The 16,875-nt window shown below is 49.1% G+C and overlaps 1 protein-coding gene across 5 annotated transcripts in view; it reads left to right on the forward strand.

Moving 5' to 3' along the window:
* ELMOD2 (ELMO domain containing 2) overlaps positions 1 to 15,926 on the forward strand; it is a 139,873-nt gene extending 123,947 nt beyond the window's left edge. For all 5 annotated transcript variants that reach the window (XM_033939720.1, XM_033939710.1, XM_033939701.1 and 2 more), the window contains one exon: positions 14,361 to 15,926. In XM_033939720.1, coding sequence (XP_033795611.1) covers positions 14,361 to 14,518 — 158 coding nt within the window. In that variant the 3' untranslated portion in view covers positions 14,519 to 15,926. The remainder of the gene's footprint in view (positions 1 to 14,360) is intronic.
* Positions 15,927 to 16,875: the final 949 nt, after the last annotated feature.

Consider the following 16,875-nt stretch of genomic DNA (forward strand, 5'->3'; position numbering starts at 1 on the left):
GGAGGTGGACTCCAAATATAGTAAGCAGGACTTGGAGGCTCAGTGGTCTCAAACCCTTTACAAGGCCACATTTTGGATTTGTAGGTACTTGAAGGGCCTCAGAAAAAAATAGTCAATATCTTATTAAAGAAATGACAATTTTGCATGAGGTAAAATTCTTTATAGTTTATAAATCTTTCTTTTTGGTTAAGTCTTAATAATAATATTGTAATTTATAGCTAAAAAGATATATGATCAAGAAACTGTTTTGTTTTACTTTTGTGATTATGATAAACATACCGAGGGCCTCAAAATAGTACCTGGCGGGCCACGAGTTTCCGACCACTGCTCTAGATTATGACTAGCCACCAAAGGAGCTCCTGAAGCCTCCTCTCCATGAGATTTTGCATGAGACTTTCTATAAAAATCTGGAGACTTCCCCTTTCCATTCTTGTGGCTCCTAGAAAGCTTGACTCATTGTATAGAGTGGTTCCTATACCTGGGTTTGATAAACCTTAGCTTCTTCATGAGTCTCTTGTCATGGAATCAACCTTGAAAAAGTCTGCAGGCGCTAGTATTTATGCTTCTGTACCGCCTAGCAGAGAAGGTAAAGCGATGGACAAATTCGGTAAATGCCTTTACCAAAATGCTATGTTGGCAAACAGAGATGGAAACTATAATTATCCCAGGACAAGCAGGCAGCCTATTCTCACATGTGGATGACGTCATCCACGGAGTCCGGATGCGGACAGCATCGCAAGCAGACTTGCTTGTAGAAACGTGGAAGTTTCAAGTCTGCCGCACCGAGCATGCGCAAATGCCTTCCTGCCCAGCACAGGGCGAGTCTCATCAGTTCTCAGTTTTCCGCGGAGCCAAGAAGTCTGTCTTTGACGCTCTTCGTGAAACTTCGTTGCTTTGTGCCTTCTCTTCACCACGGTTTGTCTTAGTTCTTTTGCAAATCGCTGTGTTTATTTCTTTATTTTCTGTTTGGGCAGGTCACTCGCCTGCGGGCTTCGACTTCGCAGTGGCTTTCTTCCCTTCTATGTCCCGGCTAGTAACAGGCTTCAAGAAGTGTAGCCAATGCCAGTGTGCGATTTCCCTCACGGACCCACACCACTGGTGTCTTAAGTGTCTCGGTCCTGACCATAGTCCGAAGTCGTGCCCACGCTGTGCTACTCTTCAACCTCGAGCCCTTAAATGTCGTCGAGTTCAAGTGGAAAAGCTGTTCAGGATGGACTCTTCGGCTACACCCTTGACCTCGGCTCCTGACTCGGTCCAGACTTCAGCCGGGGGTCCTCCTACTTCGACGACTCCAACCTCGAGTCTCATCAGACCTTCTTTGTTTGGTTCGTCTTTGGCCTTGAGTACACTTGCTTTTTCTTCCCCTGAGCTTCCCTCAGGTCAGATACCTAAGCAGAAGATTCCTGCAGTGGTCCTCAAGTTATACAAGCATCAGTCCAAGCCAAAGCATGCTTCTACTGCCACTTCGGAGCCTATAGCCTCTGCAAGTGGTCCAGTTTCAGACTCGGATCCACAATTGCAGGCTTCTCTCCAGACCATATTAGAGCAGCAATTTGTTCAGTTACTGATCAAATACATGCCTACCTCAACTCTGTTTCCTGCAGTCCAGCCTGGGCAATCAGCAGTCTCCTGTGAGGTCAAGTCCCTGCCTGTGCCTCGAGCTGTGTCTACACACTCTATGCAAGGAGTCGAATCTTTGTGAGTGTCTGGTCTGGAATCTTCGCACTCTGTGCAAGGAGTCGAGTCTTTGCGAGTGTCTGGTCTGGAATCTTCGCACTCTGTGCAAGGAGTCGAGTCTTTGCGAGTGTCTGGTCTGGAATCTTCGCACTCTGTGCAAGGAGTCGAGTCTTTGCGAGTGTCTGGTCTGGAATCTTCGCACTCTGTGCAAGGAGTCGAGTCTGCGAGTGCTTCGAGATTCCTCGATCTAAACCACTGAGTCTATGGGGTTTCGATCTACAGCTTCTAGCCCTATTCATTCACCAGCGGCACTGCCCGTCTCCAGGCATAGGACGACCTCTCCTCGATCTCGACCGAGACCTACTTCCAGGCAGCACTCTCGTCATAGATCGAGGCCCTCATCGAGGCGCAGGTCTTCGCAGAAAAGCCTTCCTCGTCCAGGCCTCAATCCAGACCTTCCAACTCATCGAGGCCTCCAACTCCTCAACTGAGGTCTCTGATTCCAGACCCCGAGGACTCAGCTGATTCCAGTGCCTCCTCCAAGTCTCTGTATTCTTTGTGTTACCAGTACTCTAGAACAGCTTCACCTTCCTTCTCCACTCGAGGCACTTCATAGAAACATAGAAACATAGAAAAATGACGGCAGATAAGGGCCATATAGCCCATCAAGTCTGCCCACACTATTTACCCACCCTCTTAGGTCTTCTGACCTCTTAAGTATAATTGTAATTATACTGTCACTCTACTGACCCGCTCATTGTAATTTTACTGTCACTCTACTGACCCACTCGTTCAAGTCCTAGTGACCCTGTCCTTGGCATGACCTCGTAGGGATCCCACATGGGTATCCCATTTGTTCTTCGAGGTCATCGAGTCCTGCTCGAGGCCAGGCTCTAGCAGATCAATTATATTTTTGTACTGACAAAATATATCTTTACTGTAACTTGTATCCCATGTACTGACAAAATGAATCTTTAATGTAAACCACTTGCATCCCATGTACTGACTAAATGTATCTTTATTGTAAACCGCTTCGAACTTCACGGTATAGATGTATATAAGAAATAAATTATTATTAAAATTATTATTATTTTCCTCCTTTCTTCGTCAAATGGCTGACGACATGGAAATTAAATTGGACGCTGGTTGTAAATATTCTAAGGAGTATTTAGAGGAAATGCATCTGCCTCAGTCTCCTGCAGAGTCCCTCAAGCTTCCTCTTAATAGGCTTTTGTCTCAAACTTTCAAAAGAAATTTAGAGACTCCTTATGCTATACCTGATGTTCCAGATAAATTGGAATCGAGGTATAGAACTCTACATTACAAGGGATTTGAGAATTGACAGTTATCTCATCAATCCCTTCTTGTGGAATCTTCATTAAACAGGTCCCATCCTTCCAGAGTCTATGCCACAGTACTTCCTGGAAGAGAGGGCAAGACCATGGACAAGTTTGGCCGTCGCCTTTACCAGAATTCCATGAATGCCTCTAGAGTCCTAAATTACAATTTCATCTTCACGACTAATTTGAAATTTTTGATTGACCTTCTTCCGAGTTTCATGAAGAACTTGGATGAACATAGACATGTGGAGTTTCTGGAGCTTAGTGCTACCTTGGCACAACTCCGACTACATCTTCTCCAATCATCTTATGATGCCTTTGAACTTTCTTCCAGGGTCACTGCTTTCTCAGTAGCGATGCACCGCCTGACCTGGCTTCGCACCATTGACACGGACCCTAATCTTCAGGATTGTCTGGCTAATATTCCTTGATAAGTCCATAGAGGCCGCCACCAAGAAGTTGTTTGAGCATGAAAAAATATTTCGCTTCCATTGTCAGACCGAAGCCTAAGCCAGTTCCTGCAAATCCTTCTCGACCTCTTCCAACTTTCCAGAGGCGTTATCCTCCAAGGGCGGCTCCTTATACTCAAGCACCCACCAAGAAACAACAACAGCAGAAGCAACAGAAACCTCAACCTTCTGCTACACCTAAGGCTGCTCAGCCTTTTTGACTGTCTCACACAGAGCATAGCCTCCATTGTTCTGCATCTGTCCTCCCTTTCCCCCATAGGAGGTTGTCTCCATCATTTTTACCATCAATGGGAGACCATTACATCCAACCTCTGGGTGTTGTCAATAATCAGGAAAGGATACTCTCTTCATTTGTCTCGGATTCTACCAGAGCTTCCTCCAAGAGAGTATCCTTTCAATCCATCCCAGACCGCCCTTCTTCTTCAGGAAGCTCAAGCACTGCTTCATCTCCGTGCCATCGAGGAAGTTCCATTGGAACAGCAAAGCAGGGGTTTTTACTCCAGTTACTTCCTAGTTCGGAAGAAGACGGGTGATCTGCAGCCCATTCTGGATCTCAGGGCTCTCAACAAATTTTTAGTCAAAGAAAAATTTTGCATGCTGACCCTGGCATCCCTTTATCCCCTTCTAGATCAGACCGATTGGTTATGTTCTTTATCCCAGGACAAGCAGGCAGCATATTCTCACAAGTGGGTGACGTCATCTACGGAGCCCCAGAGCGGACAGCTTTTCAAGCAAACTTGATTGAAGTTTCAAGTTTGCTACACTGCACCACGCATGTGCATGCCTTCTTGCCCACTAGAGGGCGCATCCCACCTCGTGGTCCTCAGTTCAGTTTTTTCCGCGGAGCCAGAAGCCCTGTGGAAATTGTGCTCCTATTTTTCAGCCTTCTGACACCGCGTCTGGGTTGTTTAGCTCGGTCGCTGTGCTTTATTTATTGTTTTTTCTGTTTAGTCCGTCGTTTTTCGTCGAAAAAAGAAAAAAAGGTTTTATTTCTTCCGTTCGGCTCCGGGGGCTCCCGGGAGCCGCGGCCGCGGGACTTCGTTCGTTCCCGGCCACTTTCTTTTTCATGTCCCGTCCCTCGACGGGCTTTAAGAAATGCACCCGGTGTGAGCGGTTACTATCCATCACTGACCCCCACCGATGGTGCTTGCTCTGCCTTGGACCCGAGCACCCGACTGATTCCTGCGATCGGTGTTCCACTCTCCAGGCTAGAGCGCTCCGTCGACGCCGCGCCAGGATGGCGGAGCTTTTTACAGTGGACTCCGCGCCCTCGGCGTCGCCGCGTGCCTCGATCTCGGCTTCAAAGCAGATGCCCGCGACCAAACCTGCCTCGGGTAAGTCCTCTTTTCCATCCCCGACTCCAGGGTCGTCGAAGAAGCCATCCTCGAGTTCCTCTGCGGCGGGTGGGTCGTCCTCGGCCCCGCCCAAGACTCTGGCCACTAATGCCCGAGGGAATACTCGAGACCGAGGTCGCCCTCCAGGGAGCATCCCCCGGCCTCGGACCTGCCTACCATGGTTGGGATCCCGGCGTTCCAGGACCTGCTCCGAGCATTGATTTCCTCGGAGCTGTCTGGCGCCCTCGAACAACTGCAGCGGGCTGCGACCTCGACTGCTTTGGCCTCGGGGGCTCCGACCTCGGCGACCTCGGTCTCGACTCCCTCGGTCTCGGCTGCCGGGACACCACCGACCTCGGCCTCGACCTTGCCCTCGACCTCGGGGGCTCCGCCTGAGAGCAGCGTTCGGCCCCGGGACAAGGTGCGCCGAGTGAGACGAATTTCCTCCTCCTCCTCCTCGAGGTCCTCCCGGGGTTCCTTGCCCTCGGGCCGGCCTCAAGCGAGGCGTCGGCCGAGGAAGCCGAAGCGTTCGCGAGGCTCTCCTCGGCGACATGGTCGCCGCTCGGGGGGCGAGGCCTTACGTGTTTCGGAGCTTCGTCTCGACAACCCGAGGCTTCTCCGTTCCCCTGCGAGGGGGTTCTCGTGACTCCTCGCCGAGGAAAAGGGGGCATACCTCGGACGCCTGGGACGTCTCCCAGGGGCTCTTCGAGGCGGAGACGTTCACCGACCCCCTCGAGACCATTAGATCTGGCCTCATGGGGCTCAGGTTCCGGCAGGGAGCCCCGTTATTCTCACGAGCCTTCCCCCTTTTGTTCGGCGGAGAGGTCGAGAACTCCCTCCCCGCCGGCCAGGCAGTCCTCCTTCTCTAGTTTTGTGCAGGACATGGCGCGTGCCTTGGGCCTGGACCTCATGGCTGGGTCGCAATATACTAAGGAGTTCCTCGAGGAGCAGGACCTTCCTGCTCCCCCCAGGGAATCCCCTCGGCTGCCCTTGAACAAGGTCCTTCATCAGACCTTGCTTAGGAACCTGACTTCACCTCTTACAGTCGCAGCGGTGCCGTCCAAGATGGAGTCTAAGTACAGGACGATACCACCTAAGGGGTTTGAGAAGGCTCAACTCTCCCAACAGTCTTTACTGGTCGAGTCTGCGCTCAAAAAGACGCAGCCCTCCCGGGTTTTTGCGGCGGTTCCGCCCGGCAGGGAGGGTCGGACCCTTGACAAGTTTGGTCGTCGCCTCTATGCCAATTCCTTCATGGCAACCAGGGCGTTAAATTATGCCTTTACATTTTCCTCCTATCTACGTGGCATGGTAAAGGATCTGCCCCAATATCGTGAGGCCTTGCCGGACTCCCGCAAGGAAGGGTTCGACAGGTTTGTGTCCAACCTGTCTCAATTGTGGTTGTACCTTTTCCATGCGGTGTACGATACGTTTGAGCTGGTATCGAGGGTGTCGGCCTTTGCAGTAGGTATGCGCCGGTTGGCGTGGCTACGCACCCTCGATATGGACCCAAACCTGCAGGAACGCCTTGCGGACTTGCCTTGCGTGGGGTCCGAATTATTCGATGAATCCCTGGAGGCGGCGACCAAACGGCTCTCGGAACAGGAGCGCTCGTTGGCCTCCTTGGTCCGTCCGAAGCCTCGAGCCACGCCGCAAAAACCCTTCCGGCCTCCCCCGAGGAGGTACCCTCAAAAGTCGACTCCGGCTTTTTCGAGGCCTCCGTCTCGGCGCCCCCCTAGACAGGGCAGAGGGGGACAAACCAAGACTCCGGCGCAGGGTCCCGCCAAGCCAGCGCCGTCCTTTTGACGGGATAGGCGGATGGGGCCGGACCCCCTTCCTATAGGGGGTCGACTCCGGTCCTTTTACGCGGCCTGGACCGAGATAACATCCGACGCTTGGATGCTCCGGACCGTCTCCGAGGGCTACTCTCTCAATTTCTGCTCTGCGCCGCCGGAGCATTCACCGGGGGTTTGCTCATACAACCGGACCCAGCTTCCCGTCCTCATGGCCGAGGCCAGGGCCTTGTTGAGGCTTCGGGCGGTGGAACCTGTTCCCTCCGACCAGCGGGGGCGGGGGTTTTACTCCCGTTACTTTTTGGTCCCAAAGAAGACCAGGGACTTGCGCCCCATTCTAGACCTCAGGAAACTCAACAAGTTCCTGGTCCGGGAGAAGTTCCGGATGTTGTCACTTCCGGTATTATATCCTCTCTTGGAGGAAGGGGATTGGATGTGCTCCCTGGATCTGAAGGAAGCGTACACCCATGTTCCGGTGCATCCCGCTTTCCGCAAATTCTTGCGGTTCCAGGTGGGCGAGCTGCACCTGCAGTACAGAGTCCTCCCCTTCGGCTTGGCCTCGTCTCCTCGAGTCTTTACGAAGTGTATGGTGGTAGTTGCTGCAGCACTCAGGTCTCGGGGGTTTCAGGTCTTCCCTTACCTGGACGATTGGCTGATCAAGGCCCCGACCAGGGAGGGGGTTATCTCAGCGACCCTACAGTCTATCGCCTTCCTTCAACGACTAGGGTTCGAAGTGAACTTTCCCAAGTCCCAGTTATGTCCGACCCAATCACTTCAGTTTATAGGCGCAGTGCTGGACACTGTTCGCCTCCGTTCATTCCTCCCTCCTCCGCGGTTGGAGGCTTTGGTTCGGTTGGGTCGTATGATCCTTCAGCTGCCAATGGTGTCGGCTCAGCGCATGATGATGCTTCTGGGCCACATGGCTTCTACGGTCCACGTCACGCCGTTCGCCAGACTGCACATGAGAATTCCTCAGTGGACTCTGGCCTCTCAGTGGCGCCAGGAGTGCGATCCTGTCTCTTCTCGCATAACGGTGACTCCTTCTTTGAGACGCTCGCTCCGTTGGTGGATCGACTCTTCGAATCTTTCCGGGGATTTGCTCTTTCTCGTCCCTCCGCATCGCAAGGTTCTGACCACGGACTCCTCGGAGTACGCGTGGGGGGCCCATCTCGACGGTCTGCGGACCCAGGGCCTGTGGTCGGTGGAGGACTGACGTTGTCACATCAATGTGTTGGAGCTTCGCGCCATCTTTCTGGCGGCTCGAGCTTTCTGCCACCTGCTCCGCGATCAGGTAGTCCTCGTGCGCACGGACAACCAGGTGGCCATGTATTATGTGAACAAGCGGGGTGGGACAGGCTCTTGGCCTCTTTGCCGGGAAGCTCTGCGCCTTTGGGAATGGGCGTTCGCCCAGAACATCTTCCTACAGGCGGTCTATATCCAGGGGGAACAGAACTGTTTGGCAGACAAACTCAGTCGGCTTCTCCAGCCGCACGAGTGGTCACTCAACTCCAGAGTCCTGCGCGAGGTCTTCGACCGCTGGGGGACTCCGCAAGTGGACCTGTTTGCCTCCCCGGAGACTCGCAAACTACCCCTGTATTGTTCTCGGATGTACTCCCCGGACCGTCTGGAAGCGGACGCCTTCCTTCTCGACTGGGGCGGGAGGTTCCTTTATGCGTTTCCTCCTTTTCCCCTGATCTTGAGGACGTTGGTTCGTCTCAAATCGTCCAGAGCCACTATGATTCTCATTGCGCCTCGGTGGCCTCGTCAACACTGGTTCTCCCTGCTTCTTCAACTCAGTGTCAGGGAACCTCTGCTTCTGCCTGTGTTTCCCTCTCTGCTATCTCAGAGTCGGGGTTCGCTGTTACATCCCAATCTTCAGTCGTTACACCTGACCGCTTGGTTCCTTTCCCCTTGACTTCGGTCCAGGTTTCACGGTCGGTGCGGGACGTTTTGGAAGCCTCGCGCAAGGTCTCGACCAGGCTTTGTTATTCCCAGAAGTGGACCAGGTTTTCCTCCTGGTGTTCCTCGCGTCATCTGGATCCGGATTCGGTCCCGGTGTCTTCGGTACTGGACTATTTGCTACATTTGTCTAATTCCGGACTGAAGACGACTTCTGTCCGGGTACATCTCAGTGCCATTTCGGCTTTCCATCGGCACTTGGATGGACGTTCTCTTTCGCTTCATCCTCTGGTGACGCATTTCATGAAAGGTCTAATCAATGTTTGTCCCCCTCTGAAGCCCCCTCCTGTCGTTTGGGATTTGAATGTGGTCTTAGCTCAACTGATGAAACCTCCTTTTGAGCCTATTGACAAGTCTCTCTTGAAATTCCTTACTTGGAAGGTGGTATTTCTGATTGCTCTCACATCTGCTCGACGGATTAGTGAGTTGCAAGCTTTGGTTGCAGATCCGCCCTTCACTGTGTTCCATCATGACAAGGTGGTTCTCCACACCCATCCTAAATTTTTACCTAAAGTTGTGTCTGATTTCCACCTCAATCAGTCCATTGTCCTTCCTGTGTTCTTTCCTAAGCCCCACTCCCATCCTGGCGAGACGGCGCTCCACACGCTTGACTGTAAGAGGGCGTTGGCGTTTTATCTCCAACGTACCAGGTCTCATCGGAAGGTTCCTCAATTGTTTTTGTCCTTTGATCCTAATCGTCTAGGACACCCTGTTTCCAAGCGCACCTTGTCCAACTGGTTGGCTGCTTGTATTTCTTTTTGCTACGCTCAGGCTGGCCTTACACTCCCGGGTCGAGTCACGGGGCATAAGGTCCGGCGATGGCAGCTTCGGTTGCTTTCCTCCGATCTACTCCTGTGGAGGACATATGTAAAGCTGCCACTTGGTCTTCGGTTCATACGTTCACCTCCCACTACTGTCTGGACACTTTGTCCAGAAGCGACGGCCGGTTTGGCCAGTCGGTGTTACTTAACCTGTTTTCCTAAATTGCCATCCTCCCACCTGCCCTTTTTTGGTTGGCTTGGAGGTCACCCACATGTGAGAATATGCTGCCTGCTTGTCCTGGGATAAAGCACAGTTACTTACCGTAACAGGTGTTATCCAGGGACAGCAGGCAGATATTCTCACAACCCGCCCGCCTCCCCGAGGATGGCTTCTTTGCTAGTTATGAAACTGAGGACCACGAGGTGGGATGCGCCCTCTAGTGGGCAAGAAGGCATGCACATGCGTGGTGCAGTGTAGCAAACTTGAAACTTCAATCAAGTTTGCTTGAAAAGCTGTCCGCGCTGGGGCTCCATAGATGACGTCACCCACATGTGAGAATATCTGCCTGCTGTCCCTGGATAACACCTGTTACGGTAAGTAACTGTGCTTTAGATCTCAAGGAGGCTTACACTCGCATCCCCATTCATCCGGCCTCCAGTCAGTACCTCAGATTTTGGGTGGGGAATCTGCATTTTCAATACAGAGTGCTACCCTTTGGCCTGGCATCATCTCCCAGAGTGTTCACCAAGTGCCTAGTGGTGAGATAAAATCAAAACCTGTGGGATACCATAATCAGTTGTAAATTGGTCTGATGATGTTTTATTAAATACTACCTTGGAATATCGTTCTGTAAAGAAAGATGAGAACCAATCCAAGACCTGGTCTGTGATTCCAATGTCATACAGACGCACCAGCAGTAGCTTATGATCAATCGTATCAAATGCAGATGATAGATATAAGGAAATAAGCAAAACAGACTGATGGTGATCAAGATGATAAAGAATTTTAGTAGTCAACCCAATAAGTGAAATTTCTGTGGAATGATGTTGGCAGAACCCTGTTTGGTATGGATGTAGTACATTTGTTTGCTCAACAAAATCTGCCATCCTTCTCCCTGGGCTGTCCTGTACTCCTTAGTTATTCTCTCTACTAGTGCTGCCTGATTCAGGAAAAAAAAAATTGATTTGATTCAGCCTATTGAATTGGTTTTTCGATTCGATTTTCCTGCCCAATTGGGTGTTTTTGGTTTTTTTTTTTTCAAACATCCTGGTGGGTTTATTTTATAGCCTCTTCACCCCTTTTATAGCCTCTTCATCCCCTTTGCATTCTCTTAACCACACTGTCGCTGTGGTGTAAACAAAATAAACAAACAAAAAAGACTTTTTCTCTCTGTTAAATCCTAGCTCAAGTTTGCGGTCTAACACCAGCTCTAGCAGGATACACGTTTCAAATCTGACATATTGTAATCTCAAAACAGAAAATAAAATTTGTTTTTCTACATTTTGTTGTCTGGTCATTTATTCAAATCTTGTTGGTCCCAGGCTCTAGTTGTCTTCTGATAGCTTGCTTGCCAGGGTCTCTTTCTTTCTTCTTTCTCCGTGCTAACGATCCATCTGCCATCTCTGTCCTCCCCTTCCATTTCCCTTCCCTCCCCGGAGGTCTGGCATCTTTCATTTTTTTTGTCTCCCTCCACAGATCCAGCATCTCTCCCTCCTTCCCCACCACCCCAGGGTTCACCATCTCTCCCTTTCTTTTCCCAACTACCCTCCTATCCAGTATCTCTCTACCCCCCTCCACACCATCCCTTGTGTCCAACTTCTCTCCATTTCTGTTCTTTCCCTCTCTAAATCCCATTGTCCATCATCTCTCTCCCTCTCCTCTATTTTTAGACCCATTATTTCTTCCCCCCCCAAAGTCCGGCATATGTACGTCTCTTTGAACCCCCCTTCCCTCCCTCCCTCTGTGTGCTTCTACACCAGGGCCCCCCACCCCTGAAGGCCTGTCTGTTCCCCCTGAAGGCCTGTGCCACCATTCCTGAAGGCCTTTCTCCCCCCCTTGAAGGCCTGTTTTCCCCTTGAAGGCCTGTCTCTCCCCCCTTGAAGGCTTGCCCCCCCTTAAAGGCCTGCATCCCACCCTTGAAGGCCTGCCTGTCCCCCCTGAAGGCCTGTGCCACCACCCTTGAAGGCCTGCTTGTGTACGTCTTCAAAGCTTACCTCCATGGATGTTAATTTTTCTGCTTGGTCTCCTTATCTTAAATAAGTCAGCATATGCCCCTGTAGTTCATTTGTAGTCCAAATGGAGGGTAGGAGATGAAAACATTTGGGCCGCCAGATAGTCCTTGCTGGGACATTTATGTCATGCTGCATGATACTATTTAACTTTGCTACTCTCGTGAGGTTTGATGTAACTCTATCCGGCAGTCCTGAGATCGCTGCTCCTGGTTAAGTCAGTCTCTCCTCCTCACCCGGTAAGAGAGTCAAGAAAATGTGTTTGATTAATTTATTTGAATTACTTTTTGAGTTATTTGTAAGCTTCAGTGCTGATTGTTATAGGTGATTTTGTCCGTGTGCTTCCTGTTCTCCAGCGCTTTTCTTCCTCTTGAGAAAGATTCTTGTTAAAACACGATCTGTGTCGAGGAAGTTGAATCTGCTTTGGATTGTCTACATATTTGCACTTTTAAACCACTGTGTGAAGAAATTGGGACTTGGTAGCACACGGAAACCACTCTTTTCCAGTTGGTTAAGAACTTTTGGCACGTTTTCATCTCCTGTCCTCCATTTGGACTACAAATAAACTACAGGGGCATATATGCTGACTTATTTAAGATAAGATAAGTTATTTATTTTTTTGTATATCTTGCCTTCCACTGGTTTTTGGTTTTTTTTTTTAAATAACTTCATTCATTTTAAAACCAAAATAAGTGCAACATATTATACATACATTGTATACTTTAACAGCACTTAAATTCTATCAAATTATATTTTACTAGTCTTTAAGCCCGTTACATTAACGAGTGCTAGAATATGTGTGTGTGTGTCTGTATTTCTCTCCTTAGCCTGTTTCTGTATTTCTTTCTTTCTGTCTTTCTTTTTCCTCGGCTGTCCACCACCACCCCTTGCCTGCTCCCCCTGTCCATTCTCCCTTCCTTTTTCTTCCCCTGTGTCCACCACCACCCCTTCACTGGTCCCCTTATCCAGCAGCAGCCCTTCTCCCTTTGTTTTAACTTCCCCCCTGTCCAGCAGCACCTCTTTTTTGCTCCCCCTGTTCAGCAGTAAGCCTCCCTTCCTTTTTTTGTCCCCCCGTCCATCAGCACCTTTTCCCCTGTCTAGCAGTACCTCTTTTCTGTTCCCCCTGTCCAGTAGTAGGCCTCCCTTCCTTTTTGTGCTCCCCCTGTCCATCAGCACCTTTTTTTTGCTCCCCCTGTCCATCAGTAGGCCTCCCTTCCTTTTTTTTTGCCCCTCCCCGTCCATCAGCACCTTTTCCCCTGTCCAGCAGTACCTCTTTTCTGTTCCCCCTGTCCAGCAGTAGGCCTCCCTTCCTTTTTCTGCCCCCCCCCCCGTCCAGCAGCACCTCTTCCTCTGTCCAGCAGCACCTCTTTTTTGCTCCCCTTGTCCAGCAGTAGGCCTCCCTTCCTTTTTCCCCCCCCCCCGTCCATCAGCACCTTTTCCCCTGTCCAGCAGTAGGTCTCCCTTCCTTTTTCTGCCCCCCTGTCCATCAGCACCTCTTTTTTGCTCCCCCTGTCCAGCAGTAGGTCTCCCTTCCTTTTTTTGCCAACCCCCCTACCCGGCCATCAGCACCTCTTCCCCTGTCCAGCAATAGGCCTCCCTTCCTTTTTTTTGCCCCCCCTCCCCCCCCGGTCCATCAGCACCTCTTCCCATGTCCAGCAGCAACCCTTACCTCCTTTATTTTTTGTCTGCCCTCCACCGACATCTGCCTAAAGCCGCCGCGGCCTGCAGGCACTGACAGCCTCTGCGGCCTGCTCCCACTCCCTCCCTCGCCGTCGCTTGCCGTCCGTCCCATACCCCACCCCCCTCGGGAAGCTTCGTTTCCGGCTTCGGCAACCTCCTGTCTGCGGGCTGCCCGCCCGTCTGTGTTTCAATTCAAAGCCAACGCCGCAGCTCCTCTCTCGATCCCTGCCTGGTGCTGTTCGAGAGAGGAGCCGCGGCGGGCGGGTGAGGAAGATGAGAAGATGCTGGCAGGTGCGCCTGTGCCCCCCTTCCCCCTCCGAATCAGCGGCAGCAGTGAGGCGGCACTCTGGTGGTGAGTGACGGCGAGGGGGAGTTGCTCCGTGTTCTGGCCTGCCTCCGTGTTCGAAATCGAATTCGGCACGGGAGGCACACTTCACGGAGCCAGGAATCAAAACTCTAAGTGCGCATGCGCGCTTAAGAGTTTTATTATATAGGATGACAAATACATATATCATACCCCCTTCTACATAACCAACAATTGCACTCAAATTAAAAGTATCTCCCCACCCCCTTCCACTGGTTTTTAGATGTTTATATTATTAGCACAATTAATTAAATTGTTTTGCGTACTTATTTTTGTTTATTTGAATTCTCTTGTGTGATTTGCATATTTGTTTGAAAATTTAGTTATTTATTATCTCTCTATTATATTTATTTGTTGGAATAACTGCCAATTAAGTACCATATTGCATGCAGACAGGGATGGTGGTGAACCAGAAAGTTAGGTGGTGATCAGCTAATTTCAGCTGCCAGAACTTGGGGAGGGAGGGGAAGATGGCCAATGTTTCCCTGCATGGTATACTGGGGGGTAAGATTAATCAGAATTCATAGAAAAAATCTACCCCTGGTGCAGGCAAATCTGTTCACAACATCTTAGTACATGAAAATGATGCTTCAGTTACCAACTCTACATATATCTGATAAAATAGCAATAAACCTCTTTAATCTAAAAATTTTTCCCTCAGTTCCTCAAAAGTCTGTTAGGTATTCATATGTCAAAATGGTTTGGAAAGAAAACCGTAGATGTGGGAAAGAACTCATATCTTGTTTCTTGTGACAGGTTATCTGATGTACGAGTTTGACAAGTTTTGGTTCCAGGAAGAGCCAGAAAGCATTATGCTGTTCAACCAGTACCGGGAGAAGTTTCAAAATCGCATTAAAGGACTTTTAATTAACCAGAATGTAATGTTTACCTTAAGGAAAGCAAACAGTCTCTGAGAGCTTCTGAATCATGCATCAGTTTGCACACTTGCACATGTATAGCCTTGTGATGGCATTGTCTCTTGTGTTTAAAGCTTTAATGTAGGGGTGTCCAACCTGCGGCCCTGTGAAGTATTTTGTGCGGCCCTGGTCGAGGACAAAACAGTGCTTTCCTCTGCTGCCCCTGGTTGTTTACTGTCTTGCCGGCTCCCTCCTCTGTCTTGCTGCAGCATTTGTGTATTTGTACGGCCCCAGAAACATTTTTTTCAGCCAATGGGTCCCAGGGAAGCCAAAAGGTTGGACACCCCTGCTTTAATGTAAGGCTTGTGGAAAATCAGCATTTGTTTCACTTGCAATTAATCAATGGATTCGTTCATTTACTTCCAGAAATATCAGGTGCTGGTTTGTGTGAGGTTTTTTTTCAGATGCGTTTCTCTCATGACTGATGTTGAGAAACACCAAATCAAAAGGTATGCAGAATATGCTATAGAATCAACAAAATCAACAGCTAGAAATGTTTACTTAATATGTTTTGAATTTTAAAAAAATTTACTTCAATGAAATGACATTACGGGACCAGCTGCTGCCAGCACCAGGAAGAGCAACGTGGCTAACAGGCCTGCATTAATGTATCCGCAGTTAGGTGAGCTTTCTGAGGTATTGTTAACAAGGCTCTCACCTTTTGCATTCTCTAAATCAGGGGTGTCAAAGTCGGTACTCGAGGGCCACAATCCAGCCGGGTTTTCAGGATTTCCCCAATGATTATGCACGAGATCTATTTGCATGCACTGCTTTCATTGTATGCTAATAGATCTCATACATATTCATTGGGGCAGTCCTGAAACCTGGATTGTGGCCCTCGAGGACCGACTTTGACACCTGTGCTCTAAATAATTGTGACCTACAATCAAAGACCAGCTGTTTACTGAGCAAGACTATTAAGAGATGAGAGATGTCTGCTTGGAAAGGGCTATCCCTTTTTTTTAACTTAAAAATTTTTTATTAGAAAATCTAAAGTGCTTTGTTCTTTATCTTATGTAAACAGTCTCTGTACATGTCAGTCCTTTGTTTCTGTTTTGACTTGAGCATCTGATTCTTTGACATGTTCTACTCTGGGTAGATGCTGAAAACCAGTGCTTAGCAAAGTTTCATAAACTTCATACATCATGTTTTTGTTGTCTTTAGTTCCTTTGATTTTTATTCCATTTCAGTCCATTTTTGAAGAGTATGATGGTTAACTAGAATGTCCCTGACTGCTTTGTGGTCGCTTGACTTTTGCTTTTGCAGGGGGTGAAAGCTTTTTGAACATTGATTCACATACAGAATTCCAAGGTTTTATGTTGGGTATCTTTAGCAAAGCATAATGCATTTGACTAAAAAACAATCCTGTATCATGTCCTGATTTCTTTAAAGAAAGATCTTTCCACTGGTGTCTGATTTGTAATTTTTCAGATAAGATGGTGGCCCCAAACTGTGGATGGGCATCCCAGAGGGGATCATATCAGTGGATGGGTAAACAGAGAAAGGGCTACTCCTTCTACCTTTGAATCTCTACTGTGACCTATGCCAGTTAGTGTGAGGCCTGCGTATCGGTGAATATAGGTCCTGCCACCTCCTCCTCCTCCTGGAGTCTGTGAGTGAACCTTTACAGAGGACCTATATTGACTGCCATAGGCATTGGAACAAGGGAACCAAAGCACGTACCAAATTTTTCTTCCCCTCTGCCTGTGGTCTTCAGCATCTTTCTTCTTCCTTCCCTCTTCCTCGCAAGCCATTGATTTGCTTACCACCTCCTCCTCCCCTCCAAGATTAGTGATACAACAATCTGCATAACTGCAGAAGCTTCAAAGTCAGTCAACTTAGACTCTGATCATCTGTGCGTGTTCAAGGCCTGAAGACTTCTTCCCCCCTCCGAGTCTGAGAGGGCAGGAGTGAGCAAACCTTGAACATGTGCTGGTGCTCAAGCCCCACACCCACCCATTATGATGCCTGTTTTATGCAGATTGCAACATCACGGGCCCAGGGGAGGGAGGTAAAGACATTAACAACTCACCAGGGAAGTTGAGAAGGGAAGAAGAAATTGGAATCTATAAATTAGGAATAAACGAAAAGCCAAAGTAGGGATTACAAGCACTAATGTTAACTAATTATTTCAATTAGTTAATTCTGTATTTGATGTTACCAAAAAGAAGCAATCCTCTTGGTTACCTCTTCTGTCTTCAGACGATTTAGCTAACTTTTTTAGCTCTAAGATCCTTGAGATCTTATAATCCATCTTGTTCTTCGAATTTAGATTCGTATTTTAATTTTAACTTTAATGAGGATGGAGTTCCTGCAGATCATTGTTAGTCCACTTTTGATAAGCCGGATTGGCA

This window comes from Geotrypetes seraphini, chromosome 1 (genome assembly GCF_902459505.1).
Source record: "Geotrypetes seraphini chromosome 1, aGeoSer1.1, whole genome shotgun sequence".
Taxonomy (NCBI): Eukaryota; Metazoa; Chordata; class Amphibia; order Gymnophiona; family Dermophiidae; genus Geotrypetes; species Geotrypetes seraphini.